Source organism: Diadema setosum, chromosome 4, assembly GCF_964275005.1.
Source record: "Diadema setosum chromosome 4, eeDiaSeto1, whole genome shotgun sequence".
NCBI classification, from domain to species: domain Eukaryota; kingdom Metazoa; phylum Echinodermata; class Echinoidea; order Diadematoida; family Diadematidae; genus Diadema; species Diadema setosum.
Genome location: NC_092688.1, coordinates 26,949,306 through 26,972,090, shown reverse-complemented (window position 1 = coordinate 26,972,090; position 22,785 = coordinate 26,949,306). Strand labels below are relative to the sequence as shown.

At 40.6% G+C, this 22,785-nt stretch overlaps 1 protein-coding gene across 1 annotated transcript in view; it reads left to right on the top strand.

Annotated features, from left to right (window-relative positions):
* LOC140227775 (uncharacterized) overlaps nt 1–22,785 on the top strand; it is a 77,328-nt gene that overhangs the window by 41,254 nt on the left and 13,289 nt on the right. The window contains exons 3-5 of the mRNA XM_072308173.1: nt 8,129–8,251; nt 11,375–11,514; nt 17,632–17,869. Coding sequence (XP_072164274.1) covers nt 8,129–8,251; nt 11,375–11,514; nt 17,632–17,869 — 501 coding nt within the window. The remainder of the gene's footprint in view (nt 1–8,128; nt 8,252–11,374; nt 11,515–17,631; nt 17,870–22,785) is intronic.

Here is a 22,785-nt window from a genome sequence, read left to right as displayed (position 1 = left end):
AAGCCTTCTGACAGGTGTTTACAGCGTCAGTGTCACAACCCTGCAGAGTGTTCCTGAGCTTTGTTGACACTTGGAATAGTACTCTGGCCAAAATGGTGGGCAGGGTAGTTGTGTGTTTTTCTCTTGCACACTTCCTGGTAGATTGTGACATTCAAGCGCCCTATTGAATATCTCCAGTTTTCCTTTGCCCAGCAGACTTCGCACGCAAGCAGACACACTGTGAGATTTAGGTCACTTATCCTTGATCTGCCAAGTTATCACAGCCCTTTTTCGTTTGTTATTCCAAGTTTTGTTTTTGTTCAGATTTCCCCCCTGAAGATGGCATATGGCTTCAAGATACTGTATGATGACATGCCATTGTCCCAAATACCCTGGTAGCAGTAAGATATTTCAGATGCTGAAGGAGCTGTCCTTTATTCTCTCCATTTGACGTCCCTTTCACATCAGAATGACCTTGTGCTTGGTTGACTGTGGGGGTGATCATGAAGCCAATGTTATTCTCTGTTTTCTGTGTGGTAAGAGTTGTCCCTCTGATTGACAGTGGACCCATTCCTGTTTGAAGCACAACACAGTATTTTGCCAATCAGGGCCAGGTACATGTGAGTTTTGCTGCAGCGGCCCTTCAAGATTACCTATTAAGTGTGAAGAGGGTCATGCTAATCTCTGGTAATTGTGTGAAATGCGCATCACCTGAGTTATTCATGCTTTATAGAGGAGACTGATGATACCTCTCCTCCCAGGGCAGCCAGAAAGGGGCTGCCATTAAAGTCTGATCCACAGACACATCGATTGGGCTAATTTGTCTCGCATCCTTTCTCTTCCCCATATCCATGTCAGTACTCACATGTACATGTAGTTTGTAGCATTTATGCAGTCTTTCATGTAAGTCTATGATTTTTGTTGGTGTGCACACCCCAGAATATGTGGGAATAGCCACAGTTTAGCCATCTTGTACAAAGTTTAAATATTTTTGTTTTCCATGTTCTGACCTAGATTAAAAATCTATGATGGGGGGGGGGGGGGTGGAGACTGGACAGGAGGAGGAAATGTAGCAAACATTGTAATTGTGACATCTTTAATTGTATGCAAACGGGCTTCCATGAGTCAAAGCCACAATGCCTTAAAAACAAAAACTTCCAATCCATATTGATCGGCCTTGGTACCTTTAATCTTTTCACACGTTCAAGGTCTCTGTCCTTTTTCCGCAGCTTGTGCTAATGTGAAATGACCCTGACCTTTAAAAATCGTCTTCATTTGGGGCCTGCACTTCTCAATTGCATGCAAACTTGATACTCTCCTCTTGGAACATAAGCCATGTTCACACATCTGGTAAAAAGAAAGTTTAAAGTGGAGATTTTGCACAGAAAATGATTAAAGGTGCAGGTATATGGTACAGAGAGGAAATACCACATTTAAAAAAGAAACTGTCCCACATGCTTGCAATCAAAAAAGGTAAGCAAAGAGATGGTTTGATAAAAGGTAGACTGATCTGCAAAGAATGTGAAGACATTTAAAAGTGCTTTCACGAAATGTTGTAAGCCCTACACTGTATATCTCAATCATGTGCATGATAGATGGGTTCCTACTGTGACCCAACAATTATCACATTTACTTGTGTACAAATCTTCAATGAATCTATCTTTTTCATTCAGTTGGAAAAAAAATAGTGTAAATTATTTGACAGTATTGCAGTGATTTAGCTCAGATTACTTTTTTTAAAGGGAAAGTTGTAGATTATGAATTGTTAGCAAGTAATGATTTCTATACTTTTGATCTAAATAAACTTGTGAGTGTGGACTAGAATGCCCCTTTAACAACCCTCATTATTTATGCATCTGGGGCACGCTGCTTTGGACTAGACCTTGCAGCTTGCAAGTGATGAATATCAACTCATGTTACAAATACAACCTGTAGTTCAGGATGTTCAGAATGTTGCTTGAGCACGCAATATTTACACTCGGTGAGTTGAGTCTTTGGAGAATTCAGAAAACCACAACACACACACATACACACACACACACACGCACACAATTGTAAAATCATGCCTTTATTCCATCTTTATGACATTTATGATTATTTTGTGGAAAAAAAAGGAACATCTAAAGATGTGTGTGAGAGGAATTTGACTTGTGAAATGAGTGACTTCTGAACATACAACCATACATTTATTTGACCTTTTTCCTAGTAATGAAATATAATCGTACTTGTCCTAGATATTTACATCCGTATTGTTTAATATTCTTCAGCCATTGTGGCCTTCAACATTTATTTTTTGTGTTACTTTGTGTGAATCTTAGCTAAAGTCTGCATAGAAAAGCTTTGAGATCAAAAACATCCTGGAATTTGCATAGGAACTGTTCAGAGGGGGAAACTGCTTGTTTCTGTCAAATTGCTTGTTTTGAATTTATTTTAAAAAATGGATGACAGAAAATGCTTCGTATGATTTCATCCTCACTTTGTGAAAGTTGACTTAAATTTATACACTAGGATAATACAAGATGAACAGGATGGTTGAGGTTTTGTAAAAGTTGAGCCTGAAATAAGAAAACTATAGCATTTTGAATTTCAAATGTTTTCACTGAATTCTGATATTGGTCGAACCACACATGCATGTAGCAACTGGCGATGATGTCGTTTAAACAACTTTCGTACTGGTGTGAACCAACAGTATAAGAATCAAGTTTTGGTTGATAATTTAGCAAATCCAATTCCTTTCCTCCTGAGAGTCCTCTATGCAAGGTGTTTATAAATCTGCTATTAGAAATTATTGATTACAGGTTATTATGGCGATACAACTTATTGATTTTATGACAAAAACCCACACTAAACAAAACAAGCAATTCAATGTAGATTTATGTAAAGATCAGTGGGAGACTTTGTGAAGTCCTGACCTCATCTTTCTCCAATTCTTGGTATCGCCAATACCTAGGTGCCGTACGCAGAACAGCGTTTTAGATGTATTATGGGATAGCTCACGGGACAAACTTGCCCCAGTTTTGGCTGCACATGCACTCAGATCACGCTCTGTCTTTATCCAGAGGTACTTTTTGTTGAAGATTTCTTCGCTTTCCATCATGTGACCAGCACATTGAAGCCTTGCAGTAGTGAACCATGACTCTAGTGACTGCAAATCAGTAAAACTTAGAAATTTTCAACTCTTTTAAGCTGAATAATAGCCAAGAAAAAAAGGGTAACAACGGAAAAGCAGGCAAATAACTCCGTTGAATAACGTATGGGAACTGCGACTCGCATGAGACAACCGGAAACCAACAAGGGCACAGAGGAATCCCACAGTGCATCTGTGACAGTGCTCTTCAGCGTGCGCAGAAGTTTTCTGCGCATTGACGATACCGAGAATTTATATTTGTGGTTGCCCCTAATATTTCTATTGACTGAAAGCATGAAAAACTTTGAATTTCCATGACTTTCTTAATTTGATCATATAAAATATCTTTACTCTTCAGTTTATTTACTGCGTTTACTCCACATAAGCCAACTTCAGCATGATATGGGATTGCAAAATTTTCATTTCAGAAAGGAAAGTAAAGGAATATCCCTCAATTCATATTATAAATTAGGTAGTTTAAATTTAAACTTAATCCACAGTGTGCTTTCCAAATGCTTGTTAACAGTTGGGTGTTCAAGTGCAGTCAACTTTGCCTTTTAGAAGCCAAGTCTGTTTGTACTGAAGAAATAGCTTTGACTCAGATGATTATTTGACTTATGTAAGGTTGACTTGAGCAAGGTTGACTGTCGAGTGCTTACCAAAAAGAACCAAGTCTTGTAAGTTTGCTACATGTAAGTGACTGCAGTTGTCTATTGAAACATGTCCCCAAGAGCATCTTTTGTGTTTAGGTCTGGGCCTTTTGTTCCCAGAGTTTCAACTGAATAGCGCGGCAGAGAAAGTTGACTATCGAGTTCCAATTAGTGTCAATCTAACTGACAATCGATGGGAACACTATTCACTACAAACTGTATCTCGAAGAGAGGATGTAGTGTAGAGCTGTGTCAGTGGCTTCCCTTTCCCCTTCGCTTTGAATGATACAAATGACAATCGTCGTGCTGTGGAGGTGACACTAAGTTCAGCACTTGCCCCTGGGTGGGTGGAATGGGTGGGGGCAGAGACAGCTCAGCAATCAGGGAATGTTCGTATGACTTCGTTGTAGGTTGGGGAGTGAGCAGCGAGGAAACGATCAATTTCGTGACTACAAAAAAGAGGGGGAGAAAAAATATGCCATCGTGTCCCCAGCTCTGACATTGAACCCTAGGCCTGGTGGGCTGCTGTCAGGAGATTACATCACAACAGCGTCTTCCTGCACTTGTTTGGCAATGCTGTTTGAGCACAGTCGGTTATTAATGACTTCAAAAATGAGTTATTGTGGAAGCTCAGTGTCGCTCAGATGTCTTCTAGTACAAGGCAAAAATGAATTACCCCTCTTTTTCTAATTTTGTTGTTTTTGATAAAAAAAACAACAACACAATTCTACCTCAGGGATATGCATAAGCACAAGAAAACAGGTTGCAACAATGAAATGAAATGTAATGTCAAGGACCCTTTTGCATTGAAATGGGTGAGGCGAAATGAACTACCCTCTCCCCCTCCACTCATGAAAAAGAAAATGAGTGATCGAAAGCATAGTCATCAGCAGCAGGCATCCCAGAAATTGGGGTAGAAGTCAGAAAGGTATGGTGCATTTCAAGCGTGGACCTTTTGCACTTTTCCCTTTGTTTATGCTGAGTAAGAATCCTCAGGTTGAGTTTGGCTCACAGCTGCTTTACACGGCATGGCAATGAAGCCAGTGTTTATTTGACCTAAAATTTGTATTCACCCCTCCCAAACTTTTTTTTTCCCTTTTTCTCTTTGTTAAGTCCAGCATTCTATGCTCTCTCTTGAAGCGGGGCCAAGTTCCCATCACATCCAATTGATTATGAAGGTTGTCGTCATCCTGTTGCTGTGATGAAGGGCCGGAGGAGGAGGAGGAGGAGGAGGAGGAGGAGGAGGAGGAGGCGGAGGTGGTGGATGGAGTAAGGATTAGTTGAGGCGTGTGAAACCGAAGACCAACACGGTCCCAGAGGCTCATCCACAAATTCCTCCAGGGAGCACGATCTCTGCCAGGCACTCCCTGAAATTTTGATGAGCACCTGAACCCATCGACTGCCAGGGTTTGGCTACATGAAGGGCAAACTGCCGCATGGTTTGGCTGGGAGTGCTGTGTTGTCTTGAACTCATGACTTGAAAAAGACATACAAGTAGTATAATTGATGTGGGTGCAAAGAAAAAAAATGAGACAGTGTAATGGAGTTCTAACTCACAACTCATGATGGCATTGTGTTGATCTTTCAGTTCAGTTCAGTTCAGTGACATTTATTTCCAGCAAACAATATAAGGACATGAATAATATTGGGATTTATACAACGCCTAAAGAGAATATAACTATCCGATTGGTCGATCGCCCATCACTTGACATTCAGTTAAGAGTACCATCGCACGCTGTGGCTGTCAGCCGTGCAATTTTGTGTAAGCAAAAATGGATAGCGCATGTCTCTGATTTCACCAATTTCTATTGACTCCTTGTCACGATTGACTCAAAAGTTTTTGTTCTGTTGCATGGCTCTGATGTCACGATGAACAAACATTTGCCATGCACACTCAGCAATTACATGTGTGCTTACAGGCGCGTAGTTTTGTCACTCGTTTTTGTTAACAACTTGAACTGACTGGTTTAGCGTACATATACACTGTACACAACTGTCTGTGACTGTGCAGCTACTCATTTGCCTTTCATGGAAAATAGTTACCTTTTCTGTGCTAAATTCAAGAATCTGTGTGGACCACATGTTGACGTCAGAGGTGTTGCATGAAGCAAATAGTGTATGGTCTTTACTCTTGCAATGGAACAAGATTTTGTACTCGGCTTCGCCTCATTGAATAGAGCGCATCTATCTTTTCACCTCGTGCGAAATCTTGTACCATCGCACTTGTGACCATGCATTATTTGTATACTATATGAACATGCTGAGGGCACATCTCTAGAAGTAATGAACTTGTGGTGAGTGTGCCCTTAAAGGTGCATGATCCCGGTGTTTTAGTCAAATGCGTACGCGGGCGCATGGCTCAAGTTTCCTATAGAGACTTACGCTATCGACTCCTCTTTAGCGCTTACACTTTGGCCCACTTCCCCGAGTCCAAAGAAGTCCGATCCACTGTAGTCAGTGGTCCGATCACAGTTCGGCTCATGATTCGGCTGAGGGGGATGACAGCCTTAGCAAACTTCTTTTGTGATGTCATAATAACAAGCACATATGCACGCACCCTGGCATTACTACAGACTGCGCGATGCGCAGAGAAGACAACGAAGGCAATGTTACTTAGCAACACCTACGCACTTTACTCTTGATGACAGCTCAACTTCGGTAATCTTCGTATCAATGCTAATGGTGATCGGCAGTATCATCAACAGCGCCCTTTACACTACCGGAACTATGCCCCTTTAACATAGATGAGTATGATATGCAGTAACAAATGGAAGTATGATAAATGGAGATACAAAACAGAGATGGGGACAAGGACAAAGATAGAGAGGAAGACAGAACTGAAGACAAAATTTTGTCATCATTACCATCAGCATGGTCATGAATCCCAATGCTTTGTGACAACTAGCTGGCTGAATGACTCCTTCTTGGACAGATAAATAAAATGATCATACCAGTTCCATATCTACCCATATCCAGATTGACTCTGAATTGTGCTCTGAGGTCCCTTAAAGTTCTTTAGCCTCACTCAGCACAATAGTGTTCTGTTTTGTCATCATTTGGAATGGTTCTAATTCAACCTTATAGTATGTATTTTTTTTTCTTCAAAAGGTAATTCTGAGGCTTTAGAGGAATGGAGTAGTCTTGCAGCAACCTTGTCGGAGCTTTTCCATTTATGTGAGGTGGGGGCGTGGGTTTTGGGGGCAATTCTGCTGGTACAGTTGATGGATTAACAGAGCGTGTGGGCACGTCTAAAGTATGTTGTTTTCCCATGCAATGTTTGATGAGGTTACCTGCACATTTACCAACTACACTGTGGTGACAGTTTCATTTACCAGATGGAGTGAAGGCCCTACCCTCAGGAAAAGACACATACAGTCTGTACCTCACCTCAACTAGCCACCTGCCTATTGGTGAAAATTTTGTGTGATTTCAGACAAAATCATGTGGAATGAAGACTGATATAGTGACAGTAATTCATCATTGTGGAGCAAGGTGGTGAGGGTGGCATGAATCGTGTTGTTAGTCACCCTTATCTAAGTGTTTGTTTTAGGGCTTATATGTGGAATGTTACTGATTTCCATGGTGTTTTTTTTTTTTCCGAATAATGTACATAAAAAAGGCTCCATTCAGTTTATTTTAACTGAGGTACATTCTTTGTACTACATCCTCCATGACTTTGTGTTGAAATCTTCCTTTGTCTAGCATACCAGAAAGTGAATTCATTCATCTCATGCAATGATTTTTTTCTAAAGGAAGGCAGTGAAATACAGGGAAAATATTTGTAGCAATCGAGCAATTCTCGGCAGGTCAAGATGGCTATGAATGTTTACCTCAGTTGTAGAGAATTTGTGAAACACTATCTGACGTATACTAGTATTCTATAAAGATATGAGAGTTCACATTCTATGATTGTTAAGTACACTCAAACCTGTCTATAGCAGCCACCCAAGGGAGATGAAAAAAAAAGTGGCTATGGTCAGGGTCTGTAACATGGTTCGGGGGGGGGGGGGGATTGTTTTCAGTGGCCAAGAAGACGGCTGCTATGTAGGTATATAGTTTTTACTGTATTATCATAAACTTTGTAGACTGTGTGAGGCTCAGTCTACTCAATAACTAGTTGAGGGTGTGGCGGTGTAATTTGTTGCAATCTTTATAATATAGCGAGCTATTATCAGTATTGTTTCATGAACACCACAATTGTGCTACCCCCTTTTCTTGATGATTTTGTGAAGGCAAACTTGCATGACTTGAATTTTGATGTTTCGTAAACATGTCTGTATTCAACTTTGTTCGTATTGCTTATGATGGGATGGTTCAGTGAAGATTTATTTTGTAATTTTGCGTTTTTTTCTTTTGATGTCTTTCTGTGCAGAGGAAGAACTGAAGAGGTTGAATGAGGCTATAACATCAGACAAAGGGTACTCCGCAGTGGAATTCGAATATGGGGCTGGTAACGAAGACTATGATCCCATGCAGCCAACAGAGGATGAGAATGGTGAGACTCTATTTATAGTACATCATTAGCCGCATTCACATGCAATAGTTATCAGTTTTTGCATCTTGATGCAAAAAAAAAAATTGTTTTATGTGCCAGTATTCATGCATTCACAAATGGAAAAAATCACATGGCAACAAATGAAGTGCTTTGACTCTCGTGACTGCACGTGCCTGAACAATGACCAGAGCGTAATCCCAGGCACCCGAGTATTTAAAAGTTTCAATGGTGTTTTTCATGTACCATTCACACACACAGGGTGAATTATCAAAAGAGTTTCAAAAGAAATCAATCAGAACTGATTTTCGCATCGTGGTGCGTATCGCTAGAGTTACCCTTTTCGTGTATGTGTGTGGCTGCACACAAGAATTCATGTTTTTTGCATCTGTTGCAAAGATAGATTTTGGGCGAGCAGATTTTCAGATTGTTGCAGACCACTTGCCCAAACATGAATTTTACTTGCCCAAAAAGAAAGTCCTAAATATAAGAAAATTATATAGCAAATCATGTATAATAAAGTCAAGGGCTTAATAAAACATGATCATTTGAATTAAACAGCACACGTTGATTCCCACGCTTAAACACATTCGCCCGCGGCGACTAGCAATAGTCAGCAAACGGTATCAACCAGGCACACTGTGCCATATGCTTGAAAGAATGAATGAATTGCAGTAACAAACTTTGTTTGATCAAGTGTTGGTGTTGCATTGCACTGGGGCTTCTTCACATAAATGTTGCAAAGTTGCTGAAATGAAATTAAAATGTGTTGTATCATTATCTTTGGGTCTCTGTATAGATGACTTTGTGGGTTTGTAGGGGAAATAAGTAAAAAAAGGGTGGCTTCAAAAGTTTTTGCTTTGCTGAATTTGGGCAAGCATTTTTTATCATTGTGCCAAAGTGCTTGCCCGACTTTGATTTTCACTTGGCCCAGGCAATCAGGCAAGCACTTAAAAGCACCTTGTCATGGTATGGTCCGTTATGCCCATAGAGTACTTCAGGACATGGAGAAAGAGAGATATACCCCATGTATTCACAAAGTAGGGCACAGGAGCGTTCCTGAAGCGCTTCAACTTATGCCCATGTGAGTTTGTTCATACAGAGAGACGCTGCCCGAAGTGGCTGAGAGAGGCGTAACTGTCATGTCATGATAACCGTTGCGAGTGTGGGGAATTCAAACATGCAAACTGTAGGTATGCTGCATACCACTTTAGGAGTGCTCCAAATATTTGTGGCCATTTATACAGATTTTTAGTGCGATTCAAGAGCACTTCTGAACCTGGTGTTGTGAGGGGCATTTGAGTGCTTCAGGACTAGATTGTCTGTTCACACTGGGTTTGGAGCGCTTCAGGAGCTCTCCCCGAGTGCTCTAATTAGATACCCTGTATAAATGGGGTGAGAGCAAAATAGTGGCACACAGGTAGTAGGGCTGGCACGGTTCCAATGACTCCCATCAATCAGCTCTCCTAAGTGACGCATATTACTGTCTAGCCGCGGAATGATCGCATTGGTAGGGACGCAGCCTCCAGTGCCAAGCTGTGATTGCCAACTCCCTAATCCTGAGTGAACCCAGAAAGTCTGTTTACACTTGCCCCAAGTGTCAAGACTTCAGAGCTGCCAAGCCTCCTTCATTCTTCCAAAAGCTGCCAAGCCTCCTTCATTCTTCCAAAGGCTGCCCGAAAGATATGAATATCTCTTCATGTCATGACCAGAAAACCTACACGTAGAAGTCCACCTGAATGGGGAAGAATTTTTGATAGCGAGATGCACGTAACACCCAAGAATCTCCCTGAGTGCTCTTTGGTGCTGCCCCGATTATTCATGGGTTGGCAGCCCAAAGATTTCAACAACATTGTCGTAAACTCTACTCAGTTTTGTGAAGGACATGAAGATGTCCTCATTTTTGCCTGTAATTGATTCTATTGTCATCTCTGACTTTGAGTAATTTACTTAAATTACCCTGATTACTTCCTACTTGTTTGTGCACTCTGTATCAGAAATTCTCTGGGACATTCCATCCCGGCATCCACTGTGGAATCATGCACTTGCATCTGCATATCGTTGCTGAGGTGACAAGACCTTGCATCTGCATTTTTGGTGAAAATGACTTTTTATGGATTAATGGTCAAATAATGGGTTAAGTAATGTCCTGTCCAAATCCCAACTGTCTTACTCCAAAAATGAAGCTACCATGGCATGTCAAAGGAAAGGCTTTCCCATTCGCCTCCAGTGCTTTGGCCGTCATGTTTTTTGGCTCTCCTGAACATTTGACATTTTGTAGATACGGGGTCGTCGCCCCAGCGACGATAAAATGCATGTGCTTTTGTGGGAGTCTTCACAAGGGAGGGTCGCGGGTTTTAAATTGGGATTTGTCACTGTACAGTGGAGTGATGAGGTTTCTCTCGAGTTCAGACAGTTGTGGGAAAAAGTGCTGGTATTGAATGGGGATTCCTGGTTGCTGACTACTTGCTAACCCAGTGTGAACAGGGCTCAAGAGTTTGTCTGGCAAGAGCCATGATGCTGCTCTTCAAATATCATACTGACTTTTTGAGTTTGAAACAAGAAGTGATAGACTAACCATTTCTCAGCTTTATGCCTTTTTCCATCGTCAGATGAAATTTGCAAAGCACAACAGGCGCCATCAATCCAATCCTAAATGTACAAGAATCTACCACTTAAGCATAAGTTGATATTGTATACACATTGTATTTTGAGGTGTTTTTAGCGGTAGTTTTGTGAAGTTTGCAAATTCAGCCAATATTAGTGAAGTCAACAACTCATGAAGATATTGTCTCCCGTACAGCAAATGCGTTGTGTTGTGTCTCCAAGAGTAGGAAGTTGCTAACGTTTTTTCTTGAAGAATGGTACCCTGGTAATTCTTTTTTTTTATTTTTTTTTAAAAATTCCATCAGTGTTATTGGAAAGTATGCAAATTCAACCATTTGGGAAATTGCCGTAGATGGGTCCTAATTTACAAAATGTTATCCTTGCAAAATATATTGCGTATATGATATAAAGTGTTACTGCTGTGCAATAACATATTCTGAATGTGTTTTTTTGTGTGTGTCATCTTACACTCATTTTGCATGCAATTTGGACTTGATGCGTGACCACTCATTTTTACAGAAGCAGCTCAGCGCAAGCTTGTGTCCCATGAGAACCAGCCACCTCCATCCTACCAGCACGAGGAGACCACCCCTGCCAGCGACTTAGAAGAACCCTTCGTAGCGCCCCCGGAGCTCAAGCTACCACCGGGAATAGAACAGGTGAGCAGATGATTAAGAGAAAGTGAAAAAAATCAGGTTAGAAACATATCAAACTTTCTTCTTCCATCAACACGTGCGGCGCTATAAGTGCTTGTGCTTCCTACATCCTGAAATCCACACTACCTTGTGCTGCAATGATTGTAAGACATGTCATTAAACCAAGGACTTGCTTAGATTATAAGGGTAGGAGAAACTAGTCTTTGAGTGCAGGTGTCCTTTTAATAATCCTCACTCTCAAAGGGGCCAGAACAGCAGTGTACGTAGTAGTACCTACCCACCCACTTCTGCTGTGGGCAGAATACACACGACCCGTAATCGTACCGGTTACGCTTGTAACTGGAACCTATAAGTGGAAATCGAAATTGGCTGTGTGCAGTGTAATTCAATCTGTGTGTTTTCCTGTGGTTACTATGCCCGGTGAGATGGCTGTGTGGCCGGGCTTGATGACAGTGGTTGGCAATGACAGTGTACCTTGGCAAACTGGCTTGTGTGTGATTGTATGTGGGCAGACGGCATGCGTAAGATCAAAGATTACTGTGACCAGAGCGATGGATGATGAAAGAGAGAGGGATGTATTTTTGAAAGATTTGCACTGAAAAGAGAGAGATTGAAAAAAAAAAAGTGAGGAGGAGGAGGAGGAGGTCAAAAAGGTCGACTGTAGACTTATGTGATGTGGCTGGAAGTATTGGAGGATTCCAAGAAATGGAACCTTTGAACATGGGAGAGAAAGTTGTGTGAGACATGGTAACTGCACTTTTTACCCTCACAGTCAAGTGTGGTGCAGGGGACATCGTGCCCAGTAGGTGGTACCCTCGTGAAACAACTTCTTGACTGGAGATATGTATGCCCTGCCACATATAATGTACATGTAGTACATTGTGTTAATGACTATATTGGTTGCTTGCCAGATTTAGGGATCATCAGAATGTAGGTCATGGGTCAGGGTCTGGTCAAAAACTTGACAGTTTTAGTTTGCATGCACTAAATGAAATCAAAGTGAACTGGAAAACAGTGGTCTGCTGTGATAAAGCAAGGAGCATGTTTAGTATCATTTAAGGGTATTTATTGAGGTTTTACAATGGCAGAGGTGAGGATCATAACCTGCAATTTTTTAAAGTTTGCTAGACTTTGTGAGAAAACAACCAAGTCTATTCAATTCTCATTTTCACAGTATGTAGGCCTACTCTATCTCATTTCAGGCTTGTCGGTCAGATGTCTTTATATCTGACCAATCTCGAGGTTCAGATGTCAAGAAACATTGGATAGAATATCACTTTCAAAGAAGAGGAAAAGGGATACGTGGTAGTTCGGTCATAGTGAATGGATCAAAGTGAAGACTGCCTGCTGAAAAATGATACACACTAGTTATGTTCACATGCAGTTGCCAAACTTGAGGTTTAGGTTGAAAACTTGAACTGTCCATGATTAGCTCCACTCGTGAATTAACGATGCGGGTTCACGCACACACCTTAGCTTTAAGTTACAACTTACAAGTGAATCCCACTTGATGATTTCACCGGAAGTGCAGAGTCTTTGCTAGATGACCTTATGCTCATACAAAATAGCACAGCTGGAGGTTGACCTGAATGCGAACAAGAAGTGAGATTCACGCTAACTCACAAGCTCATCTCATTGATTATTGTGTCCACACAGAGCGAAACTACGAGTGAGGACTCCCCGTGGCTCGTGGAGAGAGCGTAAACCCTAAGATGTCTCATGGTTCTAATCATTGACTAAACTTTAAGATTGCCAATTTTTGAGTGCGTCCACATGGTGCTAAACTACAAGCTAATCATCGAGAGTTAAGTTTTCGACCTAAACTTTCAAGCTCAGGAACAGCGTGTGAACCTACTATAGTCATCGCAGTGATCTCATGTCATGGATATCAGTAGAGGGAAGTCTGAATGTAAGAATTCAAGGAAAGGGAGAAAGAAACTAAAGGGGAAAGAAGATTGTAGCAAAATGCAAGTTATGGGACAGCAGCATTCTCTGAAAAAGGGGAACAGGAAGTAGTCAGTTATTGGAGGCAGTGTTGAGAATGTGAAAATATGCAGGCACTACTTGAGTCAGAAACAGAAGTAGGAAAATCTGGAATACACTGCAAATAACAGAACAGTGGAATGCTAGATGCTAGAATGCTAGAGATAGTAAGAAAAAAAAATATTAGAGGTTGCAGAAAGAGGATTGTTTGTGTAATAGGTAAGACGTAGGAGAATGGAAAACATTAAAAAAAAAAAAAATCTTGCTGGAAGATGAAGAAGACACATAGACAGGAGAACCAAAGGTACAATTAATCTTTGGGGAGAAAGAATTAGTACCAAAAAAAAAGTATGGAGAAGACTTGAGATTTAGGAATGAAGAAGGAGTGATGTCATGCAGATTTGACATTGTGATATGGACCTGAGTTTGAAATGGGAGGTATATTGTGGTTAGTATCGATGAGATGGGGTTGGGGGGGGGGGGGGGGGTTGGAGGTTGGAAGGTTTAGTAAGGAGGGAGAGGAGAGAAATGTGAGGCTAAGCAGACAGGAGAAGATGGTGGGGGGGGGGGGGAGACAGCCACTTGCCAGTGATTGGTTCATGTTGGGATGCTATCCTCTCACACCACATTGTCATGTTTTCCTTCCCTCGGCCAAGATCGTCACGGGGTCATGTAAATGTCAGCGTGCACATAGCTTTGGATTTAGTTTGCCCGTCTCTGCCAGCACATACCGCAGGATCGATGCATCTTTTCCCACAGTTAATGCATTGGGCGTGTTTGTAAGTGTTTGTGTGTGTTTTCTTTGTGTATATACAACAATGGAAAGCAATGACACATCTCATTTAACCCTTTCTATGCCAGGTACTTTGGACATTGTGTGCAGTGCAATGGGGTTTTTTGGTGCCAATCGTCACTCAAAGCTCACAAAGGGTTAAAGATGCCTAGATAGAAATAGCTCCAAGAAGTCCCAAAAGTTGTAAGAAGCAGTTACAATTTTTTTTTTTCCTACGCAGTTGGGTACGCTGTGTAATGTTACATTATTTGCTGTTATATTTATATCTATTCTTGTATACGGTGTGGAACCAACCCACTAAACCTGAAGTCAGAAATTCCCAGACATGATTTCTCCACATAGAGTGCTCTGCTCGGTCAAGGTTTTGACAAATGAATTCATTCTTCTTCCTCTAATTGACTTCACACCAAAAGCAAGTTGATGAGATTAACATTTTACAATGAAATTTTTCTTCTTTCGAAACCATAAATGTGCACAACTGAATTGAGAAGAACGTATGTCCATACTTGTTTGTGCATTCAGTTATAATCACGCATGTCATCTGTCCTGTCAGATAGATCATGTGTCATTACAAAAATGATTGGTTCTCTTTGAGAGATGGTATAAAGTGAACACATTCCACGACATGCCTTTCATTTCATGTACAGTAAGTGATCACATCTGTCACTTCCTGCAATATCTACTCTTTTCTTACGCGTGTATGACAGATCTGGGAACATAGAAGAGACATATTAACAGTGGAGAGGACCATTATATGTCCTCAACCTCAATGGGCCAGCTATGTTTGACACCCCACCCTCACCCCAACAACAAATTGCATGGGCATAGAGGGCTATTGTATCTCAATAAAAGGCATTGATGTTATATTAGTTTTATACAGTCTGTGCATGGGTGTGCAAAAATCTTACAAGCATTAGTTTTGCTTCCTCTGTCAAATTATCTTTGAATTGGGAGCTGCAAGGTCAATTCAATAATGTACTCAAATTTATGAAATTGATACTCTGTTTTTTCTTAGGACTTTATAATGACATATTCAATTTTTCTTGTTTGTGTAGAGTACTGTACATATATGTATTTACGTGTTGCTATGCTGGGCAATGCTCTTGCAAGCTGTTTAGTTCTCAGGAGCAATCCTGTTCATAACAGTATGCTTAAAATCAGAATACAGTGAGTGGACTAATGTCAGGGCTTGCAAACAGTGGAATGATCAAATGTTATTACTGTAAATCTAGAGTATTGTGTGGTGTGGAATTTTCCACAAATTGCATGCTGTGCAGAATCTTGGGGGGGGGGGGGGCGTAAGCTAAACAAGAGAACAAGAAATTCTTTGCTTTTGAAGTATTAACAAATGCACAGAGAGTCTGTCGTCCGTGAAATTGTACACAAGTGATCAGGTTCGCCTAAATTGGTCAAGCGCGACAATTCAATCGCTCAAAAGTTTCCACTGTAACAGTACAGTTGCCACATCAAAGCCAGGTATGAATCCGGCTGACCTTGTACAGTTACTGCCATTGTAAACTTCAACTTATAATTTCATGTAAGGCGGAGAATAGGAATGGTGTGATGCCAGAGCCCTGTTTTATCAAAACATATGATAAATATGGTATGTATTGTAAATTTTATGAGGCAAGGTTTTTACAATTTTGGATCATTCGATGTAACGTTCATCATCGCTACTCTGCGTTTCATTGCAGCCAGCTTATCCAGCTTTTATGTACGTATCTCATTTTGTGAGTTTGATGGTATTGTTTTGTGTTTTTTTTTTTCTGAGCAAACAATTACTTCAGTTAACCCGTTGAGGACGGACTGATTTTGCTACAACACGCATTTCCCATAGACACCTGCCCGAGTATACTTGGGACTCGTCCTCAACAGGTTAAATTGCAAAATCAGGAAACTAGGCTTATCCAAAAGTTATTTCAGTGAAGTCAGGTATAAGTCACGGTGATCAATTATGATTTGAAATGGATAATAATTTTCATTGTAGAACAGAGACCCAAGTTATCACCATGAGCTCAGTTTCAAAATGCATAGAAAGTATCCACTTGAACAGTTCTAATTGAGTGATTGATTCATCCTCTAATATAGTACATTGCTGTGAAGTGGCCATTGAAAGGTAATTTGAGGGTGTTTATGGCAGGAGACCCTGCAATGCGTGTGAAATAAAGCATTGTTCAAAATCTCTTGTAGACATTGCAGAGTGTTCGTGATGACCGAGTAATTATGGGGCCAGAGCCTGTAAAAATATCAGTCATGATCTCTTGTGTTTAAAGGCCAAGACAAAGTCAGAAGTCATCATTTGTCAGGAACTAAAGTTAGGAATGTTTAGATACTGAGAGATTTTGCAGTGCAAAGGGCTTGTGCATCATATTGGTGAAATTGGACAAAAACTTGGACAAAAAAAATCTCCAAGAAAAAAAGGAAATCTGCCAGAAATTGCAAAGCAGTTGTAACACATTGTTGGTAAAATGGAGAATTGTCTCAGATTTCTATCCTCATCTCATTTAAAGGCACACAGACTGGGATGTAAGAGGGCACTGTTTGATGGCATGATGACTGCTGTTATCTTCAGTACAAAGATTGATGATATAAAGCTAGCTATAGCTAACTGTCAAGAAAGTAGATTGCAGGAGGACATGGTGTGCACACTCTTGTTGCCCCAATTCAATAGTTGATCACAATTCGCTAGATGCTAAACCAGCCAGGAACAAAATTATTTTGACCATTTTCAACATACTCGCCATATGAATCAGTTTTATTTGGAGATTTAGAACATGCCAGATCCAAAGGCATAAAAAAATTAGTGCCATCTATACACAGAGTCTGCCCATCTCTGTTCAACAAGGTCTGTGGCGGCATGATGCTTTGATAGGCAAGCATGTACAAAGGAATGCACGTGCCTTGTTGCTACCAGCTGAAACCTAATTGGCCAAACTGTCATGCGCATACTGTAAAACATGATATTTTAGTGGCATGAAAATTTTGCGAATGGGAGCCGACGGCCTTTTTCCACAGCATGAAATTTTTGCGAAGTGCCTCTGGCATTCAATGCGTATAGTGTAGACCAGAGCCTTTGCATGCGTTTTAATTTTGCAAATCTTGACTCGCAAAATTCGTAAAATTAAAATGCACACGAACATTTCTCGTTTTGCAGTAGATGGCTCTGGTCAGTGTGCTCTTGAATCCTTTGTCTGTATACCTTTAATAGAATGGTGGGCAGGGTGTTATATTATGATCGAGTAATCATACAGAAACTGGAGGATTGAAGTAGGGAGATGTAAATCAATGTTCCCCAAAAAGTTTATCACGCAATCTTGTTTGGACTACCTTTTTGATCCCCACAGCCTCAGACGTGGAAGATGCATGTGATCATCGAGAAGACGGCCATGTTTGTCTGCAACCACGGCCCCCAGATGGAGATCATCGTCAAGACGAAGCAGGCCAACAACCCGCAGTTTGACTTCATCCAGTTTGACCACTTCCTCAACCCCTACTACAAGCACCTCCTGTCGGCCATCAAGACCAAGAAGTACATTCCCACGGCGCAGAGGGCACCCAGCCAGCCGGAGAAGAAGAAACAAGGTGAGAAACGGTGCTACTGATCACTCGAGTGCACCACCGTAGCTCCGTCCAGGCTCTCTGTAGCATCAACTCTCATGTGCAACTACAGTAGGATCTCGATCATCCAACCATGTCGGGACCTGCGGGCTGTCGGATTATCGATTTGGCCGGATAAGAGAGATATGCTCAAATACAGCACTTTCTAGCATATCATGCTAGGGGTATACATATCATTACCAGTCAATATTATGATTATCAGCATGGCATCGTCATGCTTCATATTTCAGAAATTGGTAGGAACATAAAATGAAATGCATGTAACATATCCTTTCATGTATTGTTTGATTGATTAACATTGACCAACGATGAGATCAATATTGCGACTTGTCAAAGACTGTCGCCGTATTGTTACTTTAACCACTGCTGTGCACTCCGTACCAGTGACAAGAGGGGCACCAGTCTTTGACATCGTCTCACTAACTGACTTTAAAGTTACAGTCCACTGCGATGATTGGAATTTGTCCTGTTGTGTATTCTCACAATGTTTGTTTTGAGTGAGATTTGGCACTGAAAATACGTGAAAACATGTCAGCCAGTTGACGTCCAGATAACAGAAAATTGATGGTCGGTTAATCGCGGCCCTACTGTACTGCCAACTTCACCTACTAAGTTGAATTCAGCAGGACGGGAGAAAAATCATTTGAATTACGTGAATTTTGACTGACACAAGAAAATTAACACATGTTTCTATCCATCACAGGTAAAGTTTTTCTCTGACTTAGACAATCTTCTGGCTTGTGCTAGACCAACTTAGGCAAGGTTGACTGTATAAAATTGTATGTTGAGTTTACCAGAAGGAGGCCAGGGTGGGGCTAGGTGTTTCTAGGCAGGGATGTTTTCTCTTACAGAACTGGGATTCCCTTTGGGTGTTGATGAAAACTCTAGTGGGAAATAAATCACTGACAGTTCGCTGAATAGATGTAAGCTCTATCTTCTCCATTTTGCTAGTACTGTTGGACATGCAGAAAACTGAAAAACTGAAATATGTAAACTTTGTGGAATTATGCTCTGTGCCAAGCATGAAAATTATGTATTGGAAATTGTTTGGCACCTGCTGTTTTGATGCCAGATGTCAGTGTCAAATATAGTGTAAAGCTTTTTCAGTGCTGCACACTGTGCTTCCGAGGACAGTACTCCCAGGTATTGATAATGGCTTTATGCCCATTGTGCTCTCTGTTGTTTACATTGGCTGGGCTTCAATGTTTGTGTCCCCGGCGGTCCTGGGTGAGAAACACTCTCCGTGCCAGTTTTACTGTGAACTTTTGACTCTGCACAAGATAGAATGACATATTTACTTGTGATTATGCAGAATCGGGTAATCAGGAGCTTCAAGGTATCTGCTCACCAGCTAACAGCAGAACATGGTACAGGGAAGCCATCCAAAGAAAAAACAAAAGTTACGAGACTTCACTGCTGTATAAAGCATATGACCAAAGATATAACACATGCGTGCAAGTATTAGTTACAACTTGAGAAGACAAAATAATTTTGGCATGGCCAACTTTTGCTCAAAGTATTTTAATTCAGTGTATTTCAGGAAAGAAATGTGACTGTGCATGCTTCCACGCCTCACAGCGATTTTTGGTAGCGTGCGTATGATTGTTGGCAAGTTATAGCTGATTTATTTCAGGATCACACGACAACATAAATGTAAATATGTTTGACATTTTAAATTCAGCAATCTATGACATGAGTTTACTCAATGTGATTCAAAATAGATGTTAATTTTCAGAACTACTCTTTATTTCTTCATTATCTGCTAACTGATCTAGCTTCAGCCTGCTGGTGTATGAGTTGAAGGGAAGGAGAAGGGGGAGGGTTATATGGGCTATTAAAAAACAGCTAACATGTTTCTACAAGGGAAATATTTTTGTCTCTCCATGCTTATATTGAAAACTGCTATGCTCCTTAAATACAAATGAGCACGCCCATATCCTTTATCATTTCATAATCATTAGATAATCCTGTATCTCATGCAATAGTGCATTGGCAGGATGTTTCTTTTTTTTATCCTCTTGATGTTAACATATTACATGACTAGCTACATGTAGCTGTTGAGATAATGCAGTGCCAGTGGAAAGAGTCCATATGTACACAAGGACTCTCTTGAAGGCTCTACAACATAGCAGTTATCAGACTTTCGAGCATGTGCCGGCAGAGCCAATGTGTATAATAAGCAAACGACCTTTACACCTTGGAAGCTTCTGTGATTAGGATGAAAGAGAAAGAATGAAATAAAAACTTGCAAAAATATTTGGCTGTTATGTTCTCAGGGATTTGATGACATGGCTAAATTGTGTGTAAAAAGCCGGTGATAGGCACACCGTCACACACTACTGTGTGCAAGTGACAAATATAAGGTGTGTGAGTGACAAATATGGGGCGTAAGTGTATGAATTCTTGTCATACTCGAGCTCAGGTTATCACTAATGAATTGCATGTAGTGTCTGTGTACATAGCAGCACTGAATTGTTTAACTTTGCTACGATAATGATGAAGTGATGTGCTTACAAGGTTGTTAATGGATTTGACAACCCATTGTTAGATAATTATTTCTTACTTGCAAATCCATAGAAATCTAAATGTTTTTGACTAATGCTTTTCATCTATTAAATTCAGCTGAAAGAGGGATATGTGAGTAAACATATGTGAACTTGTCCCTGTCGTCTTTCTGTAAGTTAGAAGCTCTCATAAAATGCAAAACGTGGGAGGAGAATATGTTAAACTGAAATGCCACTCCCATGTTAAAGGTTATTTTTTGAATTGAGTGAAATTAATCACATTGGTTGGATAGCATGAAAGTCACAGGATTCAAAAAAAAAATTCTATTAGAGTTTTACTTGTTATGAAATTGCAGTGCTTGTCTTTATTACTTATAAGATGCAAATTCAGTGCGTTGATGATGCTGTGGCTTTGTGATTCTTATGGCACTTTTAAATTTCCTTTTTTTTTTTTAACTGCCTTTGTTTTAAAGTCAACTTAAAGTATTCAAAGTAGAGTGGCTTTTCACTTTCAATAGAAATCAACCAAATGAAGCTAGATATGGCAAGCAAGATGGACATTGCATGTGACCTCATGTGTGTAAAAATACTGAAGCACTGAGAGGAAGAAAAGGAAAAGGCATTCAGGAATACTTGAGCTCCCTTCTGCGAAATATAAGTATGTATCAGTACTCAAAAAGCATGCATGCCATCTTTGAATGAGATGCGTTGGAAACAAAGAGGTACGGTATCAAAAAAGTAAGAAATAAAAGAGTTGGAAAAAACAGCAACTACAAACACCGACGGCTATTGAATGTAATTTAGCATATAATAACAAGCCAAACATTAGGTATTTGTTATCTCGCGTCACACCCTCCAGTACCAAGCACAGAGGTAAAGCGCTCTGCTATAGTTCCAGTGGATCTTTACGATGTAAGGTTTTTGAATGTGGCAGTGTAGAAGAGTTTGGAAATGGCACAACGGCAACACACTCTTCAGGATAGGTTACAACGAGCTAAACAAATAATGAGCTCTGCCACCATATCACATAATTACCCTTCGGACAGTACTATCGACCTTTTAACCATGTGTGAATAAAAATAGCTTTGGAGACACAGTATTCAGGTTTATGTACAATCATTTTATTTTTAGACAGCAAATTTATGTTATGTTGAGTAAATATCCACCCTCTTTTCTACAATGGTTCGTACTTCACTGAGTTCGTGACAGAGCATGTCATTGCTTACAAGACAGACTCACATTTTTTCCCTTTTTGTGATTTTTTACTAGCTGATTGGAAAGAAAAGATAATGAGAATGTGTTGAGTAATGGACAAAAGCAATCTTGTGGTCTTGTCACGGGCTGGAGTCTTTTTGGTTGACTGAATCAGTCATGACTGATTTTCAGAGCATATTACAATATTTTCTCTCTTTTTTTTAGCTGTGAAATGTGAGGGGCAAAAAGAGGACTCTTTGAGCTTATACTGAATGTAATACCCATTTAACGATCAACATTCAAGGGATGAATAGATTTTAAAAAAAGATACTTGAGTACTGTTTTGTTTTGTTTTTTGCTGCCAACTCGTACTACTCTCATACTGCTCACTGTTTTCAGATGATGTGTGGTTGCATTTGGGAAAATTTTCCAAAAAGAGGTCTACTGCCTGTGAAGGACAGTCACTGTTTACAAAATGAGCATCAAGTCGAAAGAGAGAGAGAGTAGGATAATGGAAAGTTCGGTTGTTGAAAGGAAAGAGTGTCCTCAGACAGAGCAGTCGAGGACAAGTGCAGAGATGGAACGTATCAAGCAGTCGCTTTTTAGTCCCCCAGTGTTTGGATTCAGCACAACTCCGTCATGCCCGTCAAACATGCCGTGACATAATATTTACTCAGTGATAATGAGAGACAGACAGTGTGTCCGATTGAGGCGGGGCTCACACGGATGGCCTCGGTTGGCCAGTCTCCTCGCTGGTTTTGCAATACAACCTCCCCTCAACACACCCCGACCACTACCAGCACTCCTGGCAGTAGTGTCTAGTGGGGCCAACTCTCTCTAAAAGGAAATGTGATGGTGCTAACTATTTAAAGGAAGAAGGGGAAAATTTTCTGTTCAAGATGAGGCATTTGGAGTGAACATGACATCTTAAACAAACCAGATACTGTTTTTCATCAAACTTTTTTATCTCTTTTTGTGTGTGTGTGTGTGTGGTAGCAATGATTCCCTGTCCCTGTATGAAAGCAAACAGTGGATGAGACAAAATCTGAATGTGGTAACGAGTAACCTTGGGCTTTTGGATCTGGTCATGTATGGTCCCATGTTTGGAGTCAAAGTGGCTCTATCAAATCGAGTGCATGATGCTAGAGAGCAAGAAGACCAGATGTACCTGTTTAAATGCTG